General features: G+C 38.7%; 3 protein-coding genes and 2 long non-coding RNA genes across 7 annotated transcripts in view; 3 read left to right on the top strand and 2 right to left on the bottom strand.

Annotated features, from left to right (window-relative positions):
• The window catches only part of LOC111343169 (uncharacterized), a 4,124-nt gene extending 748 nt beyond the window's left edge, over nucleotides 1–3,376 (bottom strand). The window contains exons 1-6 of the mRNA XM_088749364.1: nucleotides 3,286–3,376; nucleotides 2,666–3,000; nucleotides 1,899–2,031; nucleotides 1,335–1,471; nucleotides 674–855; nucleotides 1–526 (exon numbers count right to left, since the gene is read on the bottom strand). The exon at nucleotides 1–526 is cut by the window's left edge and continues 748 nt beyond it. Coding sequence (XP_088605490.1) covers nucleotides 1,416–1,471; nucleotides 1,899–2,031; nucleotides 2,666–3,000; nucleotides 3,286–3,376 — 615 coding nt within the window. The 3' untranslated portion in view covers nucleotides 1–526; nucleotides 674–855; nucleotides 1,335–1,415. The remainder of the gene's footprint in view (nucleotides 527–673; nucleotides 856–1,334; nucleotides 1,472–1,898; nucleotides 2,032–2,665; nucleotides 3,001–3,285) is intronic.
• A 197-nt stretch (nucleotides 3,377–3,573) lies between these two features.
• Nucleotides 3,574–4,930, bottom strand: LOC148737936 (uncharacterized). Its single transcript, XR_015996877.1, has 2 exons — nucleotides 4,504–4,930; nucleotides 3,574–3,937 (listed from the first exon to the last, which is right to left on the bottom strand). It is a non-coding gene; the product is annotated as an uncharacterized LOC148737936 (long non-coding RNA).
• Nucleotides 4,931–5,240: 310 nt separating this feature from the next.
• On the top strand, nucleotides 5,241–9,712 carry LOC148737937 (uncharacterized). Its single transcript, XR_015996878.1, has 2 exons — nucleotides 5,241–8,456; nucleotides 9,363–9,712. It is a non-coding gene; the product is annotated as an uncharacterized LOC148737937 (long non-coding RNA).
• Nucleotides 9,713–10,108: 396 nt separating this feature from the next.
• LOC111343170 (uncharacterized) lies at nucleotides 10,109–12,230 on the top strand. Its single transcript, XM_022950321.2, has one exon. It carries the CDS (start codon nucleotides 10,665–10,667, stop codon nucleotides 11,472–11,474), a length of 810 nt encoding a protein of 269 aa, XP_022806056.2. The 5' UTR covers nucleotides 10,109–10,664; the 3' UTR covers nucleotides 11,475–12,230.
• A 1,201-nt stretch (nucleotides 12,231–13,431) lies between these two features.
• LOC111343176 (uncharacterized) lies at nucleotides 13,432–22,170 on the top strand. Of its 3 annotated transcripts, XM_088749818.1 has the most exons (9): nucleotides 13,432–14,275; nucleotides 15,134–15,621; nucleotides 15,852–15,932; nucleotides 16,252–16,344; nucleotides 16,503–16,845; nucleotides 18,371–18,523; nucleotides 19,023–19,142; nucleotides 20,230–20,343; nucleotides 21,168–22,170. In XM_088749818.1, exons 2-9 carry the CDS (start codon nucleotides 15,538–15,540, stop codon nucleotides 21,539–21,541), a joined length of 1,362 nt encoding a protein of 453 aa, XP_088605944.1. In that variant the 5' UTR covers nucleotides 13,432–14,275; nucleotides 15,134–15,537; the 3' UTR covers nucleotides 21,542–22,170. The 3 variants fall into 3 exon arrangements, with proteins under 3 accessions (XP_088605944.1, XP_088605945.1, XP_088605943.1); XM_088749817.1 differs by lacking the exon at nucleotides 13,432–14,275 and having other exon boundaries at nucleotides 15,554–15,621; nucleotides 19,026–19,142; XM_088749819.1 differs by lacking the exons at nucleotides 15,134–15,621; nucleotides 15,852–15,932.
• The last annotated feature ends 1,471 nt before the right edge of the window (nucleotides 22,171–23,641 follow it).

A 23,641-nucleotide genomic window follows, 5' to 3' on the forward strand; every position in this document is an offset into this window, starting at 1 on the left:
GCTAATTACCTTTTATGGTAAATATAATTTATCAATAAATTTTAAATCTAAATGCTACATGCAAAACTCTGTCAAGTATAGGAAGAAATAGCACGGACACTTAATTTCATCTGTGGAAGTTACATGATTGGGATAAGATCAAATCACAAATTTAAACTTATATGCAAACTTGTTTGTTGACATTACACATAAGGCATAAAGAAACTCCAAGTTTTACATTTGACATGACTATGTGAGAAATATATGGAATACTCCTTTCTACTAATTTAAATCATTCCAAAAAAGGCACCAGCAAAAGCATAGTCATACAAATTGTGTAGTTCTTGAACTTGTAAAAATGGGGTGGTTAATGATCCTCTTGGAATGGTGAGGCAGTTTGTACATGTGTTAGCTCTTGGTAAGAAATTACCACCAAAGACCTCAGCAAATACAATTTAGGGATGTGACGAAAACCCAAGCACTGGCTCTTCATCACCGGTGGTGAACTGCAGGATGTGTTCCAACGTCAAGTCTTCTCTTCTTCCACCTAGGAAAGTTAGGTTACCAAAAAAAAGACTGTTACATGTCAGCTGCTGAAAAAATGTCTGTTTGTTATCACAACATTTTACTAATTTTGGAAAAATGTCAAAAATTTCATATTTTAAGATGGTTCCTGTAAATAAAATGCACTTACTTGCAACTTCTCTTAAGTACTTAATAAAGATGCTGTAAGCTTCTCCTTCAAACTTTCTGCTGTTGGTGCCTTCCTCACTGCATGAAGTCAGGCTCTAGAAGTGATGTTAACTGCTTTAGTGTTAAAGTGGCCTTTTCTACTTTTCGGAAGAGATGCATTAGAAGAGTTATTTCTTTTGCAACCTATGTGAAATGAATGAGTAATAAATGATTTTATCATCTAAGAGATATGTTCTGATATGTTAACATAAATAAACCATTTCCAGTACTTGGCACGAGCATGGATACATATTGCTAGCTACCATGCAAAAATTCCAAGACTTCCCCCGAGTTGTATGCTTCACATTAAGTTTCCTCTAATTTCTTCAGCTCAAAACAATCACCTGAGTGAATTTGTCTTAGTATGATGGTCAACAAGGACAGCACACGTTATCAAACCTGCTGCGATCTCATATTAATTCCCTTTTTGGTTAAAAATTTGGAATATTCCTGTCCATATACTAAGTTCCCTGATTTTCCCATGTCCTTGACCAAAAGCAAAAAAATTCCTGACATTTTCCTGACTCATCAGAAATCTGTTAAGTACTACCATGGAGGATGGACTTCAAATTGATCAAATACTATATTAGAAAAACTATATAAAACTGTTGAAAATAACAAACCTGGTAAACCCCAAGCTCACTGAGACCCTTTCGAATTGCAAGCATACAAGGAGAAGGATTGACACCCATAGAGATTTCCTGTCATAATTCTTCTGGTATAAATCTGGGAAGTTTTCCATTTTGCAACATGCTAAGTGCTACCAAAAGAAAAAATGTTATTCGGAATAAATGGATAAAAAAATGACAATTTCCAGATATCCTACTTGCATAGGAGTTTTTAAGCATAATCAGTTGACTGATTATACATCAAATGGCAGAATTCTGGGCTGAATCCAAAATCCAAAGAGACAACATTTGGAACAAATAATTATTACCATGGAACACAACAACATAATTATACATACAGCACACAAACATAGCACCTCTACTCAAAACATGAAGTGGAAAACTCACACAGACGCTCACAATAAGGAAGACTATACTTTCAATTTAGCCATGAGACAACTACAGGTTCAGCTCACCCACCTTCACATAAGATTAAAGTGTGATGTTTACTGTACCACTAGAAATTATTTACTCTCATTGCCACATAACAGATGCTAATCATTAAACTGCAAAACTTACCAAAGATAACTGCAACTGTATGGCAATCTTTTTCCTGGTTCTCCTTTACACCATCATCAAACAATTTCTCCTTGATTTCTCTCAAAATTAGCAGGAAGAATTCTTTTCTAGGTCCACCTAAGTCCACCGCTTTCTAAGGTGTGATCAGAAAAAGATAGAAGCATATAAAAGCTCATAAAGTCAAATGACCAGACATTTTAAGCATAATATCATATCTCTACATCAAGCAAGGTCTCTTATTGTCAGAAATTAATGCAAGCTAGGGTAGTATTTGTTTCAAACACCCCATATCAAAATTGTGATCCAGGCATATCTACAGGTCCTATTAATGGTGAAAAAAAAACAACAACAACTCGGGTATTAAATTAAATTCAATATTTTCATCATTGGGGGATGTATTTGATACTTGGGGTTTCCTAGACTAACTTACAGTGTGCAGACATTGCCCACTTCTCAAATCCTAAATGCAGCCAAGCTCATCAGTGTACAAGTATATGTTGCAGGTTCACTTGATTTTCAGGTGAAATCTGTTTCCAACATACATTAATCTGCTTCAACCTGAAGATAACACTTTTACTGACAATGACATAAAACAATTTGAATTCATTACAGGGAAGTCCAGTAAATTGTTATGTTCAGATTGAAACAGGATAGCCTAACTTGAAAACAGATTTAACCTGAAAATCAATTTCAGCTACAACATAAATGCAATATGGCACACCTAAATCATGATAATATATACAAATTCAAACAAAATCATTAAATACCTCATTATAAAATTGAACCTCGAGTGTTAACCGTTTGTCCTCAAGACCTGCTATTTCATCAAATCCAGTTTTCTGAAGATTGAAGCGGTCAACAAATATTTGATTTGTTTCACCTTCAACTGTTTGGGAACGATCTGAAATATCAAGCTGCCTTCCAGTGACTATGCGACTTTGTAAAACATGCAACACTTCTACAGGGTTGTTTATAACATTGGATTGTTGACATAGCTGTACTGTTTCCAGCACAGCTTCATCCACAGATGCACATCTTGAAGTACCAGCTTGCAAAATTTCAATATTATCTGAGATGTTGGGTTCCAATTCCTCATCTGTGGCTTAGTCATCTTCCTGTGGTGCATGTTCATTACTAAGGCAAAATAATTTATTAAAAGCAAACAATAAGAATAAAAATATTATCAAAGAAGTACAGGGTAAGGCATACCCAGGGGGGAAGGGGGCCTACTCCTTTACACTAGCTAGGTGTTTGAATGTGCAGCTCCAAAGGGTAGGGATTTTGAGCTTGTTTGGTGTAAGAAGAGGTATAAATTTTGACCACTTTGGTGTGAAATAGGCTACATGTATGTTTTTCCCTCTGGCTTGACACTGGGTCTGTTGTTTACATGGTACAGTTTTTTCTGCATTGACATTGGAAAATTTAAAGCCCTTCTCAAATGTTAAGCAAAATGGAAGGCATTTCTCATTTTTCCACATTTTTCAACTCACTTATTGTGGTCTAGGATAGCCAGGGTAAGGGTTTCAAGGCTCAGGTCACACACCCTAGACCAAAACTTTTGGGGAGAAACCCCCTCCCTGGAGGATATAACAACTGGTGGAACTGATCCTTAGCAATGTCTGCATGTTTTAAAGATGTATAAAACAACGAACAAAAAACATTCACTACAATACTCTTAATTAAACATGATATTTTAATGTTAAGGCCTAGAACTTGCACTCAGAAGTTCACTTATCACAGGCAATGCTACAATTCCAATTTCCATTGAGCTTGCTGATTAAAATGTTGTCTTTACATTGATTCACTTTCTGTGTATCAAAAGGAAATGTGAAGCAAATGAAAGCTTTGATTTTCTATAAACATGTAAGCTTTAAAAATGCATGCATGGTTATAATGAATGGCAAGTGCTTGACAATTGTATAAACAATAACTTTCTACAATAGTGCTTGATTTGCCTGCAGTTCTCCACATGTTCAGCTAATTCTGACAAGTAAAACAACTTGTCACATTTCATACAGGCTTCAACTAGGTCGTCTTTCCTGAAATTCAAACACAGATGTTTATGGTCACTTTGGTGTTAACCCATTAACTTATCAATAGATAATAACAGCTCTGCTTCGGAATCCTTAATATACTACATGTAGATACACACTGTACCTAATGGATTTAAATGTGGGCATAAAGAAGTAAAAACAAAGAAAGAATACATCTTAGTGAGCATCAGAATCACTGGTATGACATGTATCATGTACAACATTATTAAAACTTGATGAGTACAATTTTTAGTTCAGGACACCTGGTGGTTCTGTGTAAACTATGATTGGCTAAAATATCATGTTTCTTTCAGAAACAAATTTTTCATTGTTTTGTTTTAAAGACAAGGAAATCTTTCATAAGCGAAACATTAAAAGAAGCCGAAACCCACAGGTACATTTTATTAGATCTGTCAAAACAACACGTATTACCATTTTAGAAGATTGTAGGTATTTCAGAACACACTACTTTAGTTTCTGTATCTGACTCATGTACACTGTATAAAGTAATTAAGCTTAAATAAAAAGCATGGAAATGCAGGTTATACATTCCTGGTTTAAAATCACCACACCTCTTGATCCTCACGAGAACTGCCACTCGGGCTAATGTCGAGATCCTTTTGAAGTGGCCTAATGAAGAGCTTTCCTTGACCGACAAAATGTTCCTTCAGTCTTGGTATATTGTACGGAGGATTGATAGCTTCAAGCTGTCGAGTCTGACTCCCATATAGCAGTGTATGGCCTCCTGCTGTCTCCAGTTTGGGGTAGGCGTCTTTCAGTTTAGTATCAAAATCAACAGAGGTGCTGTCAGCGAAGAATGTCAATCTTTTTTCTCCGAGATCAGCAGCTTTGAGCTCTCGATACTCTTTAGGAGTTGGCGTTCTTTCTTCGCTTGTATTCCCCAGGCACACGAAAGTCCTCGTCCACGTTGGTCGTTTCACTTTTTTTGACGTTGCACCATTCTTTCGTTTTTTGTTTGTTGTCTGACAGGTCGTTGGGTTAAACCCGAATAATCTTCGATGTTCTTGGAACCCAAGTGCACCAGAAGTTAACGAGTCAGTGGCAGATGACACGGAAAGTGTGTTTCAGTTTGTGACAGCTGGCGGTTAAGGAGAAGCTTGAGAAGATATTTGACGAGAAGCTTGAGGAGAGTTAAGGTTTGCACATAATTTCGCTACTTCGTCTAGTAATTCCTTACATTTCTCGACCGACATGTCTAAAAAAAGAAACCAAGATGATTCAGACCAACTTTCCAGAGCGCAAAAAAGATGACTTATGCTCAAACTACAATTCACAACCTTTGGCGCGAATTTCTCTCCCTAATGCGCATGGGTGGCCGGGCTAGTTTCCAGGTTACGACGAAGGACAGCGTGTTTGCGATGAAAGTTTGGATGTTTGAATGTTTGAATCGAAGGATTGCGTATTGGAATGACGAGTGTCATGCCCGCATTGAATAATTGAATGTTTGGAAAAGGAGTTGAATATTTGAAATGATGAATAGGGTTACCAGACTAAACGACCGGATGTCTCCATAGTCGAACAGCAGATCTGAACTAAAAGATTAAGCGTTGGAATGGAGGAATTGCCGGTTTGAATTGAAGAGCAGAGTGTTTGAATTGCAGAACGATTGTTTCAAAATGAAGGATTGCGTGTTTCTGTCGACGAAAAGCCTGTTTGAACTGGCGAATAGTGTACTTGAATTGACGAGTAGCAGGTTTGCTGTAAAGAATTGCATATTGGAATAGAAGGATAGCATTTTTACTTGCGGAAATCACTATTTTGAATTGCGAGATTGAAAATTTGAAATGCACAATAGCACGTTTGAATTAGACGACTGAATGTTTGGGTAGTAGAAAAACACTTTTCAAACGAAGGATTGCACGTTTGAATAGAAAAACAGCATGACTGAATCGAAGAAATATTGCTTTGAATTGAAACAATGGATGTTTCAGTAAACAAATAGCGTATCTGAATTGTCAAACAGGAAGTTTGAATAGAAAAATAGCAAGTTTGACACGAGGTTTCGAATTTTGACACTAAAAAGGCGCCATAGTTTTCTACCGCGTCCTCTTTGCCGTTGTCGTGGCTCGCTGAAGGTCCCTGTTCTAATGCACGTTCTCCCGTGCACCACGGCGACGAGAGCACGTGCATTTCAAAACTTCGTGTATCACTTAAAGACGCTCGAAAGGTTTTTTTTTTTTTTTTACCGCACGGAGATTGGATTCCAAGATGCACGCAAGTACGGATATCTAAAAGTGTAAGCTAAATTGGAAAAAAAGCGGAAATAAAGCTTGCCAAGTTGATGAGCTAGTATCTCGAAAATTAGCACAGTGAACCACCCTAATTTTTTGTGCACAAATAATATTCATCATTACGTGTTTGGGAAGAGAGTTAGAAAAAAATTATGTAATGAAAATTTATCCCGTGACAGCATTTTACTAAATACCTCAATTTCTACCACGTTTACGGAAAAAGAATGCGGTTATGTTTAAGAAATTTAAAAAATAAAAACTAGGTCATTCACTTCGTTTTTGAGATATCTTTTAAAAAAAACCGAGTTTTAGACGGTCTTTTAGCACCACTGTTCTGTTGTTATGGCAACAGTCAAGGCCTGACGAACACCCTTAAAAATTGTACCAAAATGGTTCATACTGATATCAAACATACCCTGATGATAAGTTTAACAGTCCTGATACCTTTTATTATTTGGCACTTGCCGTTAATTGTGGAAAACCTTTTCGAGCCTCCTTAACCATCCTCTAAAAAACAACAACGTGAAATCACCAAAAAAAAAAATTGGTCTGAGAATGGAAACCCAGACAAAGACATTATTTGTGACATCCATTTGGAACTTAATTCTTCTCAAATACGATATGCTGAAGTTGCGATGCGGTGCTGTAGGAGAAGAGAAAAAAATCTAGCAGATGATTTTTTTCCAACTAAATTTACATATTTTGTAAATCAACGTCTCCTCGACTTCCAGAAACATGACCTCCTGAAAACCTGGGTCTTCAAACCTGCAGGAAATAGCGTGAATAAGCACAGTGAAAGTTCCTCACTTGGAAAAGCATTCACGAAGCATACAATTTTCCCCTATTGTTAAATATCGGACATAGACGCGGCAATAAAAACTAGTAATGTTAATGGTTAGCAAAATGCGTTCCATATAGCTTTCAAAACAGCATTTTAAAGGCCCTTCACACGGCAGAAAAATCGGGTACGGACTTGTCAAAAAAGGAGTACGGACATTTTTTTGCGTTTAAACAATCCTTACCATGTTTTGGGGAATGGATACGGACCGTGTTTTTTCTTGATTTGAGGCCATAGACGTCTATGGCGCCAAAACCAGAAAAAAACACGGGTCTGGACCAATTTCTTGCATCAGGCGTCGCCATTTTGTTTACAAGAATTACCGTATTTACTCGAATGAGCGCCGCATCCCCGATGCAGCGCTTATTTGAGGAATTCCGTATAACCAGGAAAAACACTATAAAACAATTTTAACACAGCATCGGCAATTTATATTCTTTAAATGTGATGTTCTTTAGTTCAAAGTGACTGTATTTCTCTGCTCGGGTTCTGAAACGCTCGGGGTTTTTTCACCGCATGAATTTCTCTCGCAATTCTAGATTTACTATCAGTTTAGCACCAGGAAAGTTGACAGATAGAAGGTGTACCGATGAATAAAGATGTATAAAAAGTAAATTTGTCTGGTACAAGTTTTAAATAAGCGCCGCGGCGCTTATTCGAGTAAATACGGTACGCATGTTCGATAACAGCACACATCTGTACCAAATACCGAAGCCCCATGCAAGAAATTGGTCAGGTCCTCCAAAAACTGCAGTGTAAACGCAACCTTGCTTACTTGGTCCTTATGCCTCTTTTTATCCGACCCGCTCTAAAAGGCCGGTTACACGGCAGAAAAATCGGGTACGGACGTGTCAAAAAAGTAGTACGGAGCGCATAATTTTAGCCGTTTATACGGGCGATGTTTCACAAAGCTCAAATGGCTGAGATATTGCTAAGTACCTTCCATGGCATCCAAGACCGAAGCGAGTCTAGTTACACACATGAGATCGAGGCCACGTGTGTCAGCCAGCTCAAGCTGGCCTCAAAAAGTTGTAACAGCCTGACTTCAGATCGATACCGGCGGGTTAACCCAAACCCGTGGGATTAATAGAATAACATGAACTGTATGCGCTCTGTTACGTCGAACGCAATTAAAGCAGTCAAAATTTTGAAACTGTGTCCCCGTTTATGTCTCTTTCGAACAGAAGTGCGTTGATGAGTAACGTTTCCGGACCCAACAACTGGTAAAATACAGTCTGAGTTCATGCACGCATTTACTTTCTATAAAATCTCAAATCGGCAAGCTACTAAGAAACGGTAACTCCCTTACTCAATAAAAATAATTGAAATCGTAGGCGTTTGCCAGCAGATGACAAAAGTAAAAGTGGGTTTACTGTCTCCGATAACCCTCGGTCAAATTCGTGGAAGGAATTTCAATGGGGCCCTTGAAGATTTGGTAAGTGTTCAGTGCAGTGAACGTCGCTACGATTACGTAATGATATTTAATGTTGGCATAAGTTCTCACCATACTCTTACTCTTAGAATTTAAAAATTCTATGCCACATAAAGTTACCGTTTCACTGAATCGCCAAAGGTACCCCTCTCCATAGCAAGGTGCGAAAGGGGAATCATAGAGGGAAAAGTTTGCGTATTTTTCAGAAATACTCGGTAGAAAGATGCCACGATGTGTCGCTTCACTGATTTGCACACCACTCAACTTCATTCTACATGCTCACTGTTATCTTCTTTTTTCATCACCTGCTATTGGAAGCCAGACTGAGATCTAGTAAATAAGAAGCAGGTGAATGACACCTGCTTCTGTAGTCCCCGGATATAAACTACTGTACAGCATAGAATTCAGGATAACTTTTGTTTGGCCTACACATTTTAGTAAGCTTGTTTTGCATAACATGGTTCAAAGACCACGCTTTTAAATCGGCAAGCTTCAAAGACCTATAAAGAGAATTAGATAACAGTAACTTTTTCTCAAAAAGAATGGCAATCCGCCATTGTGGTCCAAACTGTTTCTTGAATGACCCATAAAAGCGATAGATTTTCCAATGCATTTGCACATGATGGCTTCAACTCAAGCAATTTCGGTTTCAGGACTTTTTTAAAACAGAGTTCCATTTTAACAGGTCTATCTGCTCTGGATGTAACGTACAGTTTCCAGCGTTAAGTGAAGCTTATTAAAGCCACCGCCCTTTCTAAATTCTGAAGCCGCAGTCCTCTCCATTTGTGAAGTTAACATTGATTTTGTTCGTTCGCCATGTCTCTCTGTTTTGAATTTAAACATTCGCGTTAGCAATAATTCTAATATTTCTATTTTTCTTTTCTTTTCTTTTCTTTTCACATTTTGTAGTGTTTAGCCACGGAAGAATGCCGTTATGGAAAGAATTTATGATCTGTCCGCTCTAAAAAATGATTTTTTGAGAAAGCTCTTCCCTCAACAAGTTTGCGTAAAAATTCCGACAGGTATCGTGTGTATTGACTACGCCACAGTGCTCCGTGAGAGCAGAAAAGGAAACTGAATAGAAAGGTAACTTCTAAGAAACTGGTGGTTGACAATGGCTCAGGTGGAAGTAAAGAAATATCCAACGATCATGGTGGCCTAAACTATAAGCCTGGTAGTTTCTAGAGGTCACCTCGCCATACGTTGAACTATGGATAAATTGTAATAGGAAAAAGGCAAATAAATGAAATGAAAAGACCGATCATTCGTTTTTGTTCGCTTTTCTTTTCTCCTACTTTAGAGATTTAGGTCGCCAAGCTCATGTAAAAGCGCTGCGCAAGGCGTTAGCAGCCTTAATCCTCAGTTATTAAGGATGAAGTTATGTGCACTATTGAGTAGATAGGACAGCCCTTGGCAATTATTAAAATTTTTTTAAATTAATTTTTTTATTTTGGTATATTTCACACTAGGAAAGATATTTTATATCTTCATTATACGATTAAAAGCACTGCTAATAAAAAGATTTAAATAGGGAGTGATAGATGTCGTGATATGGTACCTTAGACCGCAAAGAGAAAATAACACATGAAGTTGCAAGTCTTTGCGAGTGAAAAGTATAGGCACAAAAACAGATGTTTTGCGGTCTTTGTTGTCGGAAGAAATGGAGGTTTTCATCTGTTTTTGCTTTTTAATTTTATGGTAGCTATAGAATCAAGTTATGTCATGTTACAACAGTCGTGATTCTGTCATGCTCTTCTTATTTTCGTTTCATTTCTAACAATTTGAGAGAAAAAATATCTGGCTACTTTATTTTCTACAAGAAAAATTCTTAAAAAGGCAACCGGGATATCAGAATATTCGAGGCGGATACTCCAATCTATCATTGTGTTTTACAGCAGTGGTCATGCCTCCAGCCGAAGTTTGCCCTGCAGAATCTTTGTAAAAGCAACCGACAAATCCGAAGTTAACATCCAGTTGGACCGAGAGCAGGAAATAGGAACACCCCTAACCAAAACAAAATTCCATGTGAACTGATCACTGCAACACAATGGTTTTCACACAAAAGCGAACAAGCAGGTGTCCCTCAGATGCTTCTTGTTTACGTTTCCTATGTGACAGGGACAATGAGATAAACCGTTATCACAAATAGAAATAAATATAAGAAAGTGAAGACACGAACTGAACTTACAGACTATCCATTGACTACTGAAGATGGAAAGCCGTGGATCTGTGGCAGCTTACGAAAGTTTCCCCAGTGTCCGCTCTTCAAAGTATCAAAAGCTTCAGTCAACAAACGAGTACTCTGTACGCATTTGGGATATGAAGGATTCATTTCATTTTCCCCTGAAGAGATCGAGCCTGTTTTCACCAAGACATGGTCAGGCCTACCATCCAAGAATGTGGCAAAGTCAAAATCAGTCGGGTAAATTTTCCGGGATGAGTATGTTTACAGAAGGTTTATCGCATCAGTCGTTGCTATTCTCACCGAAAAAGCAAAGGTGGCAATCTGTGGATGTAAGTTACCCATATCCAGCATTGCCGTTCGTTTCGACTGCAGACCAAGCATCTCTTTCTTGTCCTAGTGTAACTGCTTCCCCCTCCGAACGAGAGAAAAAGAGAACTTCATTGGGAAGACCGACCGGCTCATCTACGCAGGAACCAACACCCATTAACAGTAGCATCGCAAGCAGTTCAACAGAAGAAAAAATGGCATTTTTTGACAACGGTATGCAAGAGAACAAATCGGAACTGTACGCTGGTAAACGTACAAGGCAAGATGAAGAGGCGCTCCGATCCAAAATCAAATGCAGCTTAGCTAAGAGAGATGAAAGCTACTGGGAGCGAAGAAAGAAAAACAACCTTTCAGCTAAGAGGTCACGGGACGCGCGACGACTAAGAGAACAACAGACACAGAGTAGGGTTACTCTCCTTGAGGAGGAAAATATGTGTATCCGCGCAAAGATAAATGCTTTGGAGAATGAGAATCGTCGTCTGAGGAGGATAATCAGTGGCCACGGATAATGCTTTAACCAAGGTGCAAGCCTCTCAAGGAATAAACATTGCTTTAAGTTGTTGTTATCTTATCTAAAAACTGCTAAGAATTGCCTTGTGTTGTTGAAAACTGAGATTTTCATTTGGGTATAAACAAAATAAACGGGAATGTAAATTCCTCTTGAGAGTATGATGACAAGGGGTGGCGAGGGAGGATACATACGAGATGGGAATTCATTAATTGCGAAATGTTAACAGCGTGGTGCTAAAAGGACTGCCTCACCTAAATAAATATGGCATGAGTTGACTTTTTTCAAGCCTGTCCCCAACCTGTAAAGCGGGTTTTTCTCGGCAAGTAAGGGTTTCGACGCAAATTCACAACTAATGAATAGAAATAAATGATAAGAACAAAATAAAAGGGAAGAAGGAGAAGAATGGTCAGAAACGAAAGTGAGGACAATTTGACGAGATTCTTACCAGGCAATGAATTTTGTAAAAAAATTATTCGCCACCTCTTCATTTAGAATTAATGTATAACCATTGCGTATCCATTGACAGCCGTTATTCAACATGTTATCATTACGAATTTGAACCTGTTTTCTCAGAGCTACGACGAGACCACCAGAGGCTGTAAGCATTCAGCCGATCAAAATATCCAGCGGTATTTGAACAAGTGGTGCCGGTTATTTTAGCTTTGACTGCAGGTGACTGAGACACCAGTTAGCCTTTTGAATATGTAAACATGTACTAGTTTTTGAGCTTAATAAAGGAAATGAGTGTAAAAAATATATGCATCGTTGATAACTCCATCGCAGATAACAATTTGCTGGCTTTCATTTTATTACGACTCTCAAGAAAACCATGGCTGCGACGATAAAGAATTGAGAGCGAAACAATAGCTCTATACGTGCGATCTTAACCTCTATCTTTTTCCTAACCTTTCCATGCAAAAAAAAAAAAAGAACAACAACAACAACAACATTAAATCGCCAAAATTTGGTAACTCTGATAACAAATTATTCTCATTTCTTCTTCGAACACAACACTGTATTTATGTGCGTCTGAGTCAAAAGGAAGTCTGGCACTGTTGGGGACAGTCGATTAGTCGAGCGACTTAAAAAAAAAACGCGAAAAGATGTATGGATGTATTCCGTGCGTCGCCGTCATGAAGGCATAAATTCCATATGGTTGGCTCCGAAAGCGGTTGGACTTAAGATGATCTTATGCATCGTGTTATCTGTTCGAAAGTGCTGGCTTCGATCCAGAAAAAATTGTTTTGACATGGAAAGTTTTTTGAGTAAATTTTTTTCTTTAATTCGGACGGATAAGAATGCGTTGAACGGACATAGCACTCCGTGTAAAGGGCACTATTCGTTTTCTCTTGATGGAGATAAATTTTCATCTCGTCGCTGATAGAAATACTGCACTGCAAGAAATGGTGAAGACAAGAGAGGCTTCTGTGATCTGAATCCCAAATAGACACAACTCACATACTAATTGGTTGAAGATATATTTTTCAGAAAACTGAAACATTTTCCTGTCCGTAGAAATGGCGCCTCAAGGGACGAATTCCCAGATTGGTTTGGAGGATACGAACAAGACACCGAAGTTAGCGAGAAAAATGTTGTTTTTCTAACATTTATCAAGTTTTACTATTAAAAATGCCTTTTAACTAACGTTTGCGCTGTTCTAAGCCTTCTTTTTTTGGGAAAAGGAAAGAACTTCAGAAAGAGGGTCCTTTGTAGTTTCGCGTGGAGAGTGATCAGGCGCTTTTTTTTTCTTCGTGAAACGTGATTTTATTTAATTTTTTTTTCGTGAATCGTGATAGATGATAAGATCTTTTCATTCCCACCGGAACGTGAACGCATTTTTGTTTTTATTTAAACGTGACCCATGAATGAAAAGCTGAATTAAACGTGACTCGTGATCCATTTTGTTTGGTGTGATGACTGATGTTTTGATAATTTACGTAATGTTCTCGAACGACCCTGGTTAGGTTTTTGCCAGGGTCATTGACTGTATTCGGACTTCATATGGATCGATAAAAGTCGTAAAAAAGACCACACTTGATTCTTGAACAAATAAGATAAGACATTACATTATCTTTGTCGGGTAAGACTGGTCCGAGACTAGAAAAAGTAGCATATCAGTTCATGACTTTTGTGTTTTATTTTTATGTGAAACGAGATATATAGTCGCGTGGAGTGTAGCCCTATACTGGTGCTAAAAATGGAAATCCATCTAGCCCAAAAAGTTTGGTCCTTCGACAAAAACTCGGTAGAGCTAGACCGTAAGTCGCACGCACAAGGTGCTACCGTTAGCGTGCGCGGCCAACTGTATTGCAAGCTCGAATCAAGCCATTACGTTCGCAAAATGGAAACGGAGAAGTAATGCGCGTGTACATCAAGTGTGCCTACTGGAACACCGAATTAAGCTGCAGCACACCGCAGCCACAAAGTTGGCATTGCACGGAGGGATTTCACGTGGGCTAGTAGAGGTGAAGCCACGCAAGCGAAGAGTTTTTAGCGAGAATCCTACTGATAACTGATAGGTTGCAGTTGAGAGATTCAGTATCACTGATACTCAACCGGAGTATTTTGCAATTCTAATCAACCTGCTTGCAAAGAAGCAATCCTCGAAACGACATGAAAAAATGGACAGGGGCTCGGCGAGTGCAACCCTAAAGAGGATGTAAAACAGCTCATATAAAAGGGTAAATATCTGGCTGAGAGCAACGTGAAAAGGAAGACAAAGAGCTCTAGAAAACAGACTGGAAAGAAGTCAACAATAAAGAGAAAGCGAACTATAATGAAGCCGAGAGAGTAGAGAAGGTAAGTTGAATCTAATCTGAGTTTTCTCCCTCCCAAAGGCCTAGAAAAATTCAAAAACGTTTTATCAATTGTTGTTTGATACTAGCTTCCCTTTAATTCATTGCTGTCTCATGATTGAAGGCAAAAAAAGTAATCGGCATTTGGGTCAAATTATTTAGCCTTCGCCGGCTAGTCGATGATCGATCGCTCGATAACTGTTTGATTTCTCCAAATTATTTCGTTTGGAATATTTAATTCAGTCAGGCATGGTATTTGGGGACAAAGAAATTAACTTACGAATTATTTTCTGTTGAAATCTGAACCAAAGTTTTCAAATAATAGCGAACGGCCCTCGCGCTCGGCTAGTAAGAAGTTAATATTCCGGTTAATAACGCCATAATTCGAGTAGAATTGAATGAAAATACTCCATTATACACGAGTAAAATATTTCACGCTGAAAACTTGACACTCTTAAGTAGGTCGCAGTAAAATAAGAGCATTTACATTTGATTTAACCAAAATGCTTTCGACCTTTCTTATAAGTGATCTGCAAATTCAAGTTCAAGTTTAGTACCACTTTTTATGATGATACACTATTCCCTGTTCCGTAGCAAGTTGAGGCAGAAAGGAAAAAAAATACGAACTTTAATATTACAACTATGAGTTGAAGCCTTTAAGGAGCACATACACGAATACCAAAGAATACAAGAACTTTAAAAAGAAGTTGAAATAGAAATTATAGCCCTACAATGTACAAGAATAAACACAAAAGTTGAGTTTGAAAAAAGTTACGATTTTCTAAATACGTCGACATAAGTATGCAACAAGCATGTTATATTTGTGATTTCACTTTATGATTTTCACACTGAAAATTTTTAGCGCGTTTAGCCGATAACCATGTGACAGTGTTCCGTGGTATCAAAGTTTATACGAATGAATCTGCTCCTACAAGTAAGTTTACTTACATACAACATTATGGAGAACGCAAGCGGTACAGCACAATAGGAATCAGATAAAAGAATAATAAAAGAGTTGGGTAATATATTGACCACACTTCATTGTCTTCTTGCTGTGAATTTCAGTTTGCCCTTTTTTTTTTCTTAATTCAAATAAGAGGCTTGACACTTTTCAAGGAAGGATAAATATTTTTTATTTCTTATTCAATCTTTGCACGGCAGGTGCTCTTTTTGTTTTCCCACGTCCCGCGGATCAATCTGCGGTGAGCAGGCAACAGTGAAATTGAAATGCTTATTTTTTTTTTTTTGAAATTCGCTGATTAGCAGATGGTAATCGCGCACGTACGTTGGTTATGGTCGGTAACTAATACTATTTTGAACGGCGGCACTGAAGAAAAGCCAATTTGTGCGGTAAGCAATGAAAATAATCTATCTTAAGAAGTTCAAAACTAATCAATTCTACGTTTATTTTGGTGATATGCTTTCTGAAAAAAATTTTTAGAAAAATAAAAGAGGCACTGTGAAACGTTTGCAATTTAAATTGATCTTGAAGCCGACTGTTTTTTACGTCTGTGGTGTATGACAAAGGCACTCAGAGAAGTCAAAATTTTGTTATCGAAATCTCCCTGTACAAAGTACAGTTTGCAGAAAGAGTGTTTGTAATAAGACGTGACACAAAGCAGATTGAAAGGTGTTGCAATGAAAGGCTAATAAGACACAAGGTAAGTGCATGCTATTTTAGCTGGCGCATATGTTTGGGAAAAAAAAGAAAGAAAAAATATATATATCAGAAGAGAGTTGTGTGTTACTTTACTACTTGTAACTTCGATAGGTTGAAATGAACAAACACATAGACTAATGAGCCAATGAAATTTACTCTTACGTGGCTTATTAGTGAAAGCTTTATTCAACAGCTAATTTATTAGAGACTGGCGTCAAGAACACGGATGTAATCGGAGTGTTAGCAATTAAGGGCAACGGAAATCTGTCCCGAGTGAATAAGAGAGCAAAATTTAACCAAAAAGCTTTCATTTCTGACAGAACTCACGTATTCTTGGCGCTCGCTGTCGGGAATCCGAGCGAGGATTTTGCCAAAAATTTAGTGGCGAGATGAAACAGAATCAGAACACTGAGGTGAGAGCTGTTCAGTTTACTGTCAGTTTGTTACAATAACCGCTAAATTTGGTAAACATTTTTTTTTTTTTAGGATATTAAAAAGTATTGTGTAAACTGCATGACAATTGTAGCACCTTTACCTGCGTTTTAATGTTCGTTTATCTTTTCACATGCAGGTTAGCCGCGCAAGTTTCCACCTTTTGTCAAATTTATGCACAGTTAATCTTTTTATCGTGATGTTTCAAAACGTTGCAAACGTTACCAGCAACAGTTTGCAAAGCGGTAAGACCTGTGTCACATCTATCAAAGGAGCTGTTCTCGCGAAACACGATTACGCATCATTTGTTGTACAGAACATGTTCGCGTGTTATTACCGCTGTAAGGGAGACATACAATGTCAGAGCTTCAATTTTTACGAAAAGACGCAAATTTGTGAGCTGAACAACCGCACTCGAATCGTAGGACATTTGAATTTTCAACCACACCAAGGCGCCTTTTACATGGATAACCCCTTCAGAGGTAATTTCCGTTCTTTAATAATGCCATAATTTGTAAATAGCAATTACCTTATAAAAATAGTAGAGAATGACCCTTCTTTTCCCCAAACTGTCTACCAAAACTAAAGTAAAATCAATCTTCAGGAAACACAATTAGAATTGCAGGTACTGAGGCATGACACGAATTGTCTGAACAGCGAAAATTCGAAGGAAATCTTAAGCAACTCACTTTTCTGGCAAAAAACGTCATGAAATTTTGTTGTGCACAGCTGCATAAGTTTTTAAGAATTGAAGTACAGCACACACATGTAGGCCAAACCTATTTAACGGCCTATTATTGCAACATTCGATTCTGAGTCTTTTTTACATCTTGAAATTTAATTTTTCCGGCTGAAAAAGTCGAAGGGTAAATGAAACTTTGTAAGATGCTAGAATTGAACAGGGATGCTTAATTTAAAAAATGTACAGATTTCCGGCATATTAATGCGTAGTAAGCCGCAATTTTCGACGTGTTCGAGGGGAAGTCGGCGCTAGTATCATTCATCCTTGAAACAAAAACAAAAAGACTTTGAGTTGACAAGTGTCATTGCTTTTTCCTATTTCGTGCATAAATGCCAATAAACGAAGCATTATTGAGGTAATTGCAGTTTTCATCCGTTGCCGTCTGTTTTTAGGGACCTTAAGCAACCAGGACGGCGACGGCAACGAGGACGTAGAAAAACAAGAGATCTAATTGGCAGAACAATAATTCAGCACGTGCATTTTGAAACTTTGTACATTTCTTAGCCGTCCTATGGAGAGCAACAACGTGAAATCGCCAAAATTTGCGTCGTCTGCGAGCCGAAACCACTACGGCAAATATTTTAATTTCCAATTGGAACTCAACACTAGTTGAGCTGTGGCGCCATATGAGACAATAAGCTCATGCAGCTATTTTTGAAATTCTAACTAAATTCATTTTTTAATCGAAGTCTTCCTTGGCGTTGCCGTTCTGACTGCTTAAGGTCCCTTTTTTGTGAAGTGCAATCTTACAATAAACATAAAAGAAACCGGGATAAACTAAACGGGAAGGATTGCTTTTAGGACGGAGGAGTTTGATATAGACGTACTCAAATTGCCAGAGCCATCCTTATAAGCCATCACTGAAGTAAAGCCAAGATCTTCGCGTGGGACTTCAATGTTAGCAATTGAAGGAAAAATTCAGGCTTCGACTGGAATAAACCTGTACCTACCAGATAATAGCTGGGCGCTTCGACCAACTGTGACAAAACCACACGTTGGGAGCGGGGCACATTTGAAAGGGTTGTCATTTCCTTAGAGGAATCTGACAACAAGTTGAATGTGAATGGAATAAAATTTACTTCTTTACAAATAGCCTCATAGAAAAATTTCATTTCTCAACTCATGTATGGTTGGTAGTTTGGTCGTCCCAGAGGTCCCCGAAGACAACTGATTGATTACTGCAGCTAGGCCTTATGCAAAATATAATTGTCATCTTAGCCAAGAAAACTTCTAATCAAGTGTGTATCTCTTTCCTGCTGCTTTAGTTACCCCTGGCTCCTTGTCCGAGCTTCCGGCAGTCTCATGCCAAGAAATAAAGGACAGTTCTGGCGGACTAGCAACTAGCGGAAGATTTTGGCTGGATCCAGGAGAGTCTGGTAGCAACCTCAAGACAGTTTACTGCGATATGGAAAATGGAGGTAATAGCTCGTAACACTTATTTCGTAAATGTGCTTACGTAGGGGAAAACTGTTATTTATCGAGAGGGTGGTGGGGGAGGGGGGGAAGGAATTTAGTTGTTATCATAAAAGTTGTCTCATACCTACGTACATAGGTTAATTGACCACTCCCCATAGGGGCTTTTCAGGGCCAACCCCAACCCATCCCACCCAACCCATCCCACCCCACCCTACCCATCCCACCCCACCCATCCCACCCCACCCATCCCACCCCACCCCACCCATCCCACCCCACCCATCCCACCCCACCCACCCCACCCCACCCATCCCACCCCACCCATCCCACCCCACCCACCCCACCGTGCTTTCCGTTTTGTTCCCCCCGAATTCCTCCCCCTCCCCCTTATTTGTTTATGGGTTAACCATTCGTCATCTGAAATGGCAGGATATTTTTTATTCATCTACAGTCCATTTCGACTTTTTTGAAAAGATTAACTTTTTTGCTCTTGATCCACTCCAGCAGTCATCGTTGAATGTACCAACAACCCTTGTAAGAATGGCGGCACGTGTGACTATCAGGGGAAGGGACAGTATACGTGCCGTTGTCCACAGGGGTACAGTGGGGATCACTGCGAAAATGGTGAGAAAAATAAATGAGTAGAGTGCGATAAGAAGAACTTCAAATGCTTATAGATTCTCAAGTATACATTGATACTCTGTTATTGTTAGGTGTCCAGGTTAGAAGGAAAAATTTCGATCATTTTTAAAAAAAACCCAGAACTCTAAGGGCCGGATATTAAAGCAAAATTTAGCCGTTGTTTAACAAAACCGCGTTCTAATTATCTGCAAGTTAATAATTTCAATAGGGCTCCGACGATGCGCTCCGACGAAGGGCTCACGCTCGAAACGTCAGCTTTTATAATCGTTACGGTGGCCAATTTACCATTTCAACTTTGTTGATAATAAACATTATTATCATTTTAGTATTATCATTTTTATGTCCATGCTGTTTTTACTTGTATGTAGTTTAACGCATTTTGTACAGTTTTCCCCTTTTTTTCTCCTATAATTCTTGTTAATATCATAAACCTGTAATTCAGCATTCTCTGCAAGAGGTTTGAATAAACGATATTATTATTATTATTATTATTATTATTATTATATATTGAAATTATTTCGGTACCCCCACCAACCCAGCCCCAAACAGTTTCTTTAGAAACTATCAGCCTATCTTTACGGTTAGTCGAATCTTTAATCTGAGCATTTATTTTTGTGAACAATGTCAAGAAGGCCGAAATCTAATAGTGGTAGGTCATTCATTTAGTTAAATCAACCCTTTTATAGAGAATCCCTGAAGCCCACTGCTTCTCTAAAACTGCGATTTGGGTTAGACCTCGTGTTAATAACTGGCCCGGAGTATTAAAAACTTCACTGAAAAAGATCGACGCAGGCATAAATATGTCATTACACTCAAACAAAGTTATTGTTATCATCATTGTTTCAATAAAAAAATTCGAAATAATACTAATAATAATAATAATAATAATAATAAACATTTATCATCCGTATCATTATTATCGTCCTCTTTATCATGATCGTCAATATCATAAATATATCACCATCCTAATACGGAAAATTAATTTATCATTACTCTTATGTTTGATATAAGGTTGACATTGCGTGGAGATTTTACGCGAAACATTCTCCTCTTGTTCTTATTGTCACAGACGCGTGTTCCAGCCAGCCATGTTTGAACGGAGGCATATGCAACGCCAATGCGAATGGGTTTACATGCTCATGTTCGCCATTTCTCACCGGCGTACACTGCGAGATTGGTATTGGTAAGTTTGGTCGTGATGAGGGCACTTTAGTAACTAGGGGCATTTTTCATTTACTGTCTGAAGTAGCTCGTGGTTGTATTGGCTCTGTGTAGCGAGACCCCATGACTTGTGTGGAATGCTAGCGCTACCATCTACTTCAGCACAATGCTGACCAAAATCAATCGCGTGAAATTTTCGTCATCCACCCTTTACCGCTCTTCAGGCGCTTTACCCTTTGACCCCTGGAGGTGACCAGCCTCTAATTTCTCCTTAAAATATCACCCCTGAATCAAATATTAGGGTCATGGGAATTTAAGAAAATCATCCCCGACTAAAGAAGCGTTTGATTGTTAAAGAAATTCTCCTTGTCATCACCTTAGAAAATGTATAGGGAACAGTATGGAGAATATGCATTCGGTTGTAATGATTTAACGAGTTCGGTGAACCTGGGCTGTATCAAGCGCTCTTGTACTGGCTGGACTCAAACCAGTGCCTGCTTAACACTGGGTTTTCGCGTACCTCAGGTTTGAAACTGTCACGAAAATTTTGTTTCTCTCTTTTTGGGATATTCAATTTCTCTCCCGATTTTAAACTAGATAAGCAACCCTATTCAGTTTCTCACTGCAAGTTGTGAATTATAGCAACAAATCTATAAATTTAATTCAACGATGGTGAGTTTTAGTGGTTCACAGTATTTTGAGTTAACAAACATGGCTACTTCCAGCGGGATGGGTCAGGTTCACTTAATTAAAGAGATTCCCACTCGGGTCCAAACATAACAATGTACCCCACTTTTTTTTTTTTTTCTCATGTTAATGCATAAATTTTTTTCCGTTACTTTTCAGGAGTGGGGTGTGATAATTACATGACGAATAACGACCTAGATCGGAGTGTTCATAAACGTAACTCCAACAACAAATGCGATAACTCACTGTTAGAGGGCTGGTACCGCTTTAACAGCACTGCGGGCGCAAGAATACCCGACTACTGCGTGAATGAGGACATGTGCAACACGCGTTCTCCGGGTTGGTTCAACGGGATGCACCCTACCCCTCAGGAGGGTGCCGTGAACCGCACTGTTTGTTTCCGTTTAGGCGGCAACTGTTGTATGTGGACCTCAGCTATAATGGTGAGGAATTGTGGGTCGTTTTCGACGTATAAACTGTCCCCCACTACTCAGTGTTATCTCAGGTATTGCGTGACAAACTCGACCGCGTGACACCGAGATCTTGGGATTTTCTAGAAACAGAACGACCTCATTTAAGGCGAACTAGTTTCCAAAGAAACTTTTGACTGGCCACATCGGGTCAGTAAAACACTAATTTTATTACGAAACAGAAATTAATACAAGCAGATTAACTGCCGAAGCCAATTAAGGAAAGCTGTCGTTTCAAGAATCAAGGCTGATAGTTTCTAAAGAAACTGTTTGGGGCTGCGTCGGTGGGGGTAACGAAATAACTTGAATATATCAACAAAGTTGAAATGGTAAATTGGCCACCTTTACGATTAGAAAAGCCTTTAAAAGCACACACAACCCACAATTCCTCTATTCTCTCCGACGAAGGGCTAAAGCTCGAAACGTCAGCTTTTCTAATCGTAACGGTGGCCAATTTACCATTTCAACTTTGTTGATATATTCAAATTGTTTCAAGAATCAGCTCGGGGCAAATTTATTTGATCAGTCATTATTTAGGTCAGGAGATGACGTGGATCAGCGCATACTCGTGCTTGTGAATACAGATAATTTTGTACTTCACTGCTTTATATGTCAGAGTTTTCACACAAATCAAACCTACATGTAAAACCTACAGTAATAGGTACGCTAATTAAAAAAGGTATCTTACCGTGTGTGGTTGTTGATTCCGTGATCACTGCAATATTTCTGTGGGCTGTCGTTATACATGTAGATAGGTATTCTGCGCTCCAATAAGTGTTCTTCCAGCCAAGATTTGCTTATGCTTCCATCTCGCCCTGTTTCGCCATGTCGACTTAGCCGTTGTAGTAATTTGAGATTGAATTTTCTAGAGACTGAGAAAAACACCTCCAAAAGGAAACAATGGAGATGATATTTGTCGCATTATTTCGTGCAAAATCAAACTCTCAGGAGGTGCACACTAAAATGTAACATTCCATTTGTCCGAGTTGCAAAAGAGTTTATAATGTCTACTCAGGAGATTATCGTGGCAATTACCTAGATTTTACAAGTGCCACGTTTCTTTAAATTCTTTTATCACAAAACGGCCAATTAACAAATGGTAAACACCACAGCGTACACTATTAAGTTATGGATGCACGCGGGAGGTTGCTAAGCGCGAAAGAAGCGTAAGAGTCGCTCGAGGCGATAGCCGAGAGCGACTCTAGCTTCTTGAGTGCTTAGCAAACCTCCCAAGTGCATCCATAACTCAATAGTGTACGGTGTGGTGTTTACCATTTGTTTTATAACATAATATTAACACATTGTAGCCAAAGACTTCCCTTTTATTTAACAAATCTTACGTAACCAGAGAAAAACAAGCGCGCGCGGAAAAATAGTCTTTGCATTTGCTCACGTCAGCAGCGTACACCCATGGGCAAATGGGGGACGCTAAATTGACCAATCAGAGCGCGCGCTTTACTTTGGTTATGTTATAATTTAAAACATGGAGCTCTTGTCTTTTGAAAGATTCCTATCTAACCCCATAGTATTCTAGAACGAAGTCGTAGTCCCAAAGGCAATCTATTATTTACGTTATCCAAGAACTGCTTGCATAATATAAGCATGGGGCTGTGTGGAAATCTTGCCCAGTCGTTTAGGTTTTTCACCGGGTGATTGTAGAATAAGTTTGTAGAATGAGTTTCTTTAAAGTAAATGCATTTATTTGTTTCATTTCACTAGTATTGTGATTGTATTCGAAAGGTCACACCACCGTATCTCAGATGCAAAACCGAACCAATTGGAACTCTTTAGTTCCTTTTGAAACGAGCCTATAAAGTATCTGGTTATTTTGATTTGCTTAGCGATACGTGCTCTTTGACGCATTAACCGGTACAAAATAAACGCTCACCTTTATATCAGTTTTAGAAACTCTTTACGGTGGCCCATTTTATATAATCAACTTAGTTGGCAAAGCCACTTTTTCTAGTTATACACCCCACCGACGTAGCACCACAGTCACCTCAAAATTTTACACCCTTTAAGTCCTTTCTATCATCGCCTAACAACGACCACTATGTGTGAAAATCCAGGTGTGCCTGCCAGGGCAACGCATTGAGGAGTAAAATTAATTTGATCCCTGTTCGGACAATTAAATCATGTAATACCAATTGGACTGAGCAGGGA

Source organism: Stylophora pistillata, chromosome 2 (genome assembly GCF_964205215.1).
Source record: "Stylophora pistillata chromosome 2, jaStyPist1.2, whole genome shotgun sequence".
NCBI lineage: Eukaryota > Metazoa > Cnidaria > Anthozoa > Scleractinia > Pocilloporidae > Stylophora > Stylophora pistillata.

What these genes read in the sequence shown, in the direction of transcription:
- LOC111343170 (XM_022950321.2), top strand. Translation starts at nt 10,665, where the DNA reads ATGGAAAGCCGTGGATCTGTGGCAGCTTACGAAAGTTTCCCCAGTGTC.
- LOC111343176 (XM_088749818.1), top strand. Translation starts at nt 15,538, where the DNA reads ATGGTAATCGCGCACGTACGTTGGTTATGGTCGGTAACTAATACTATT. An exon ending in AAAGGCTAATAAGACACAAG is followed by an intron (nt 15,933 to 16,251) that starts GTAAGTGCATGC and finishes CATTTCTGACAG; the next exon opens with AACTCACGTATTCTTGGCGC. An exon ending in CTGCGATATGGAAAATGGAG is followed by an intron (nt 18,524 to 19,022) that starts GTAATAGCTCGT and finishes GATCCACTCCAG; the next exon opens with CAGTCATCGTTGAATGTACC.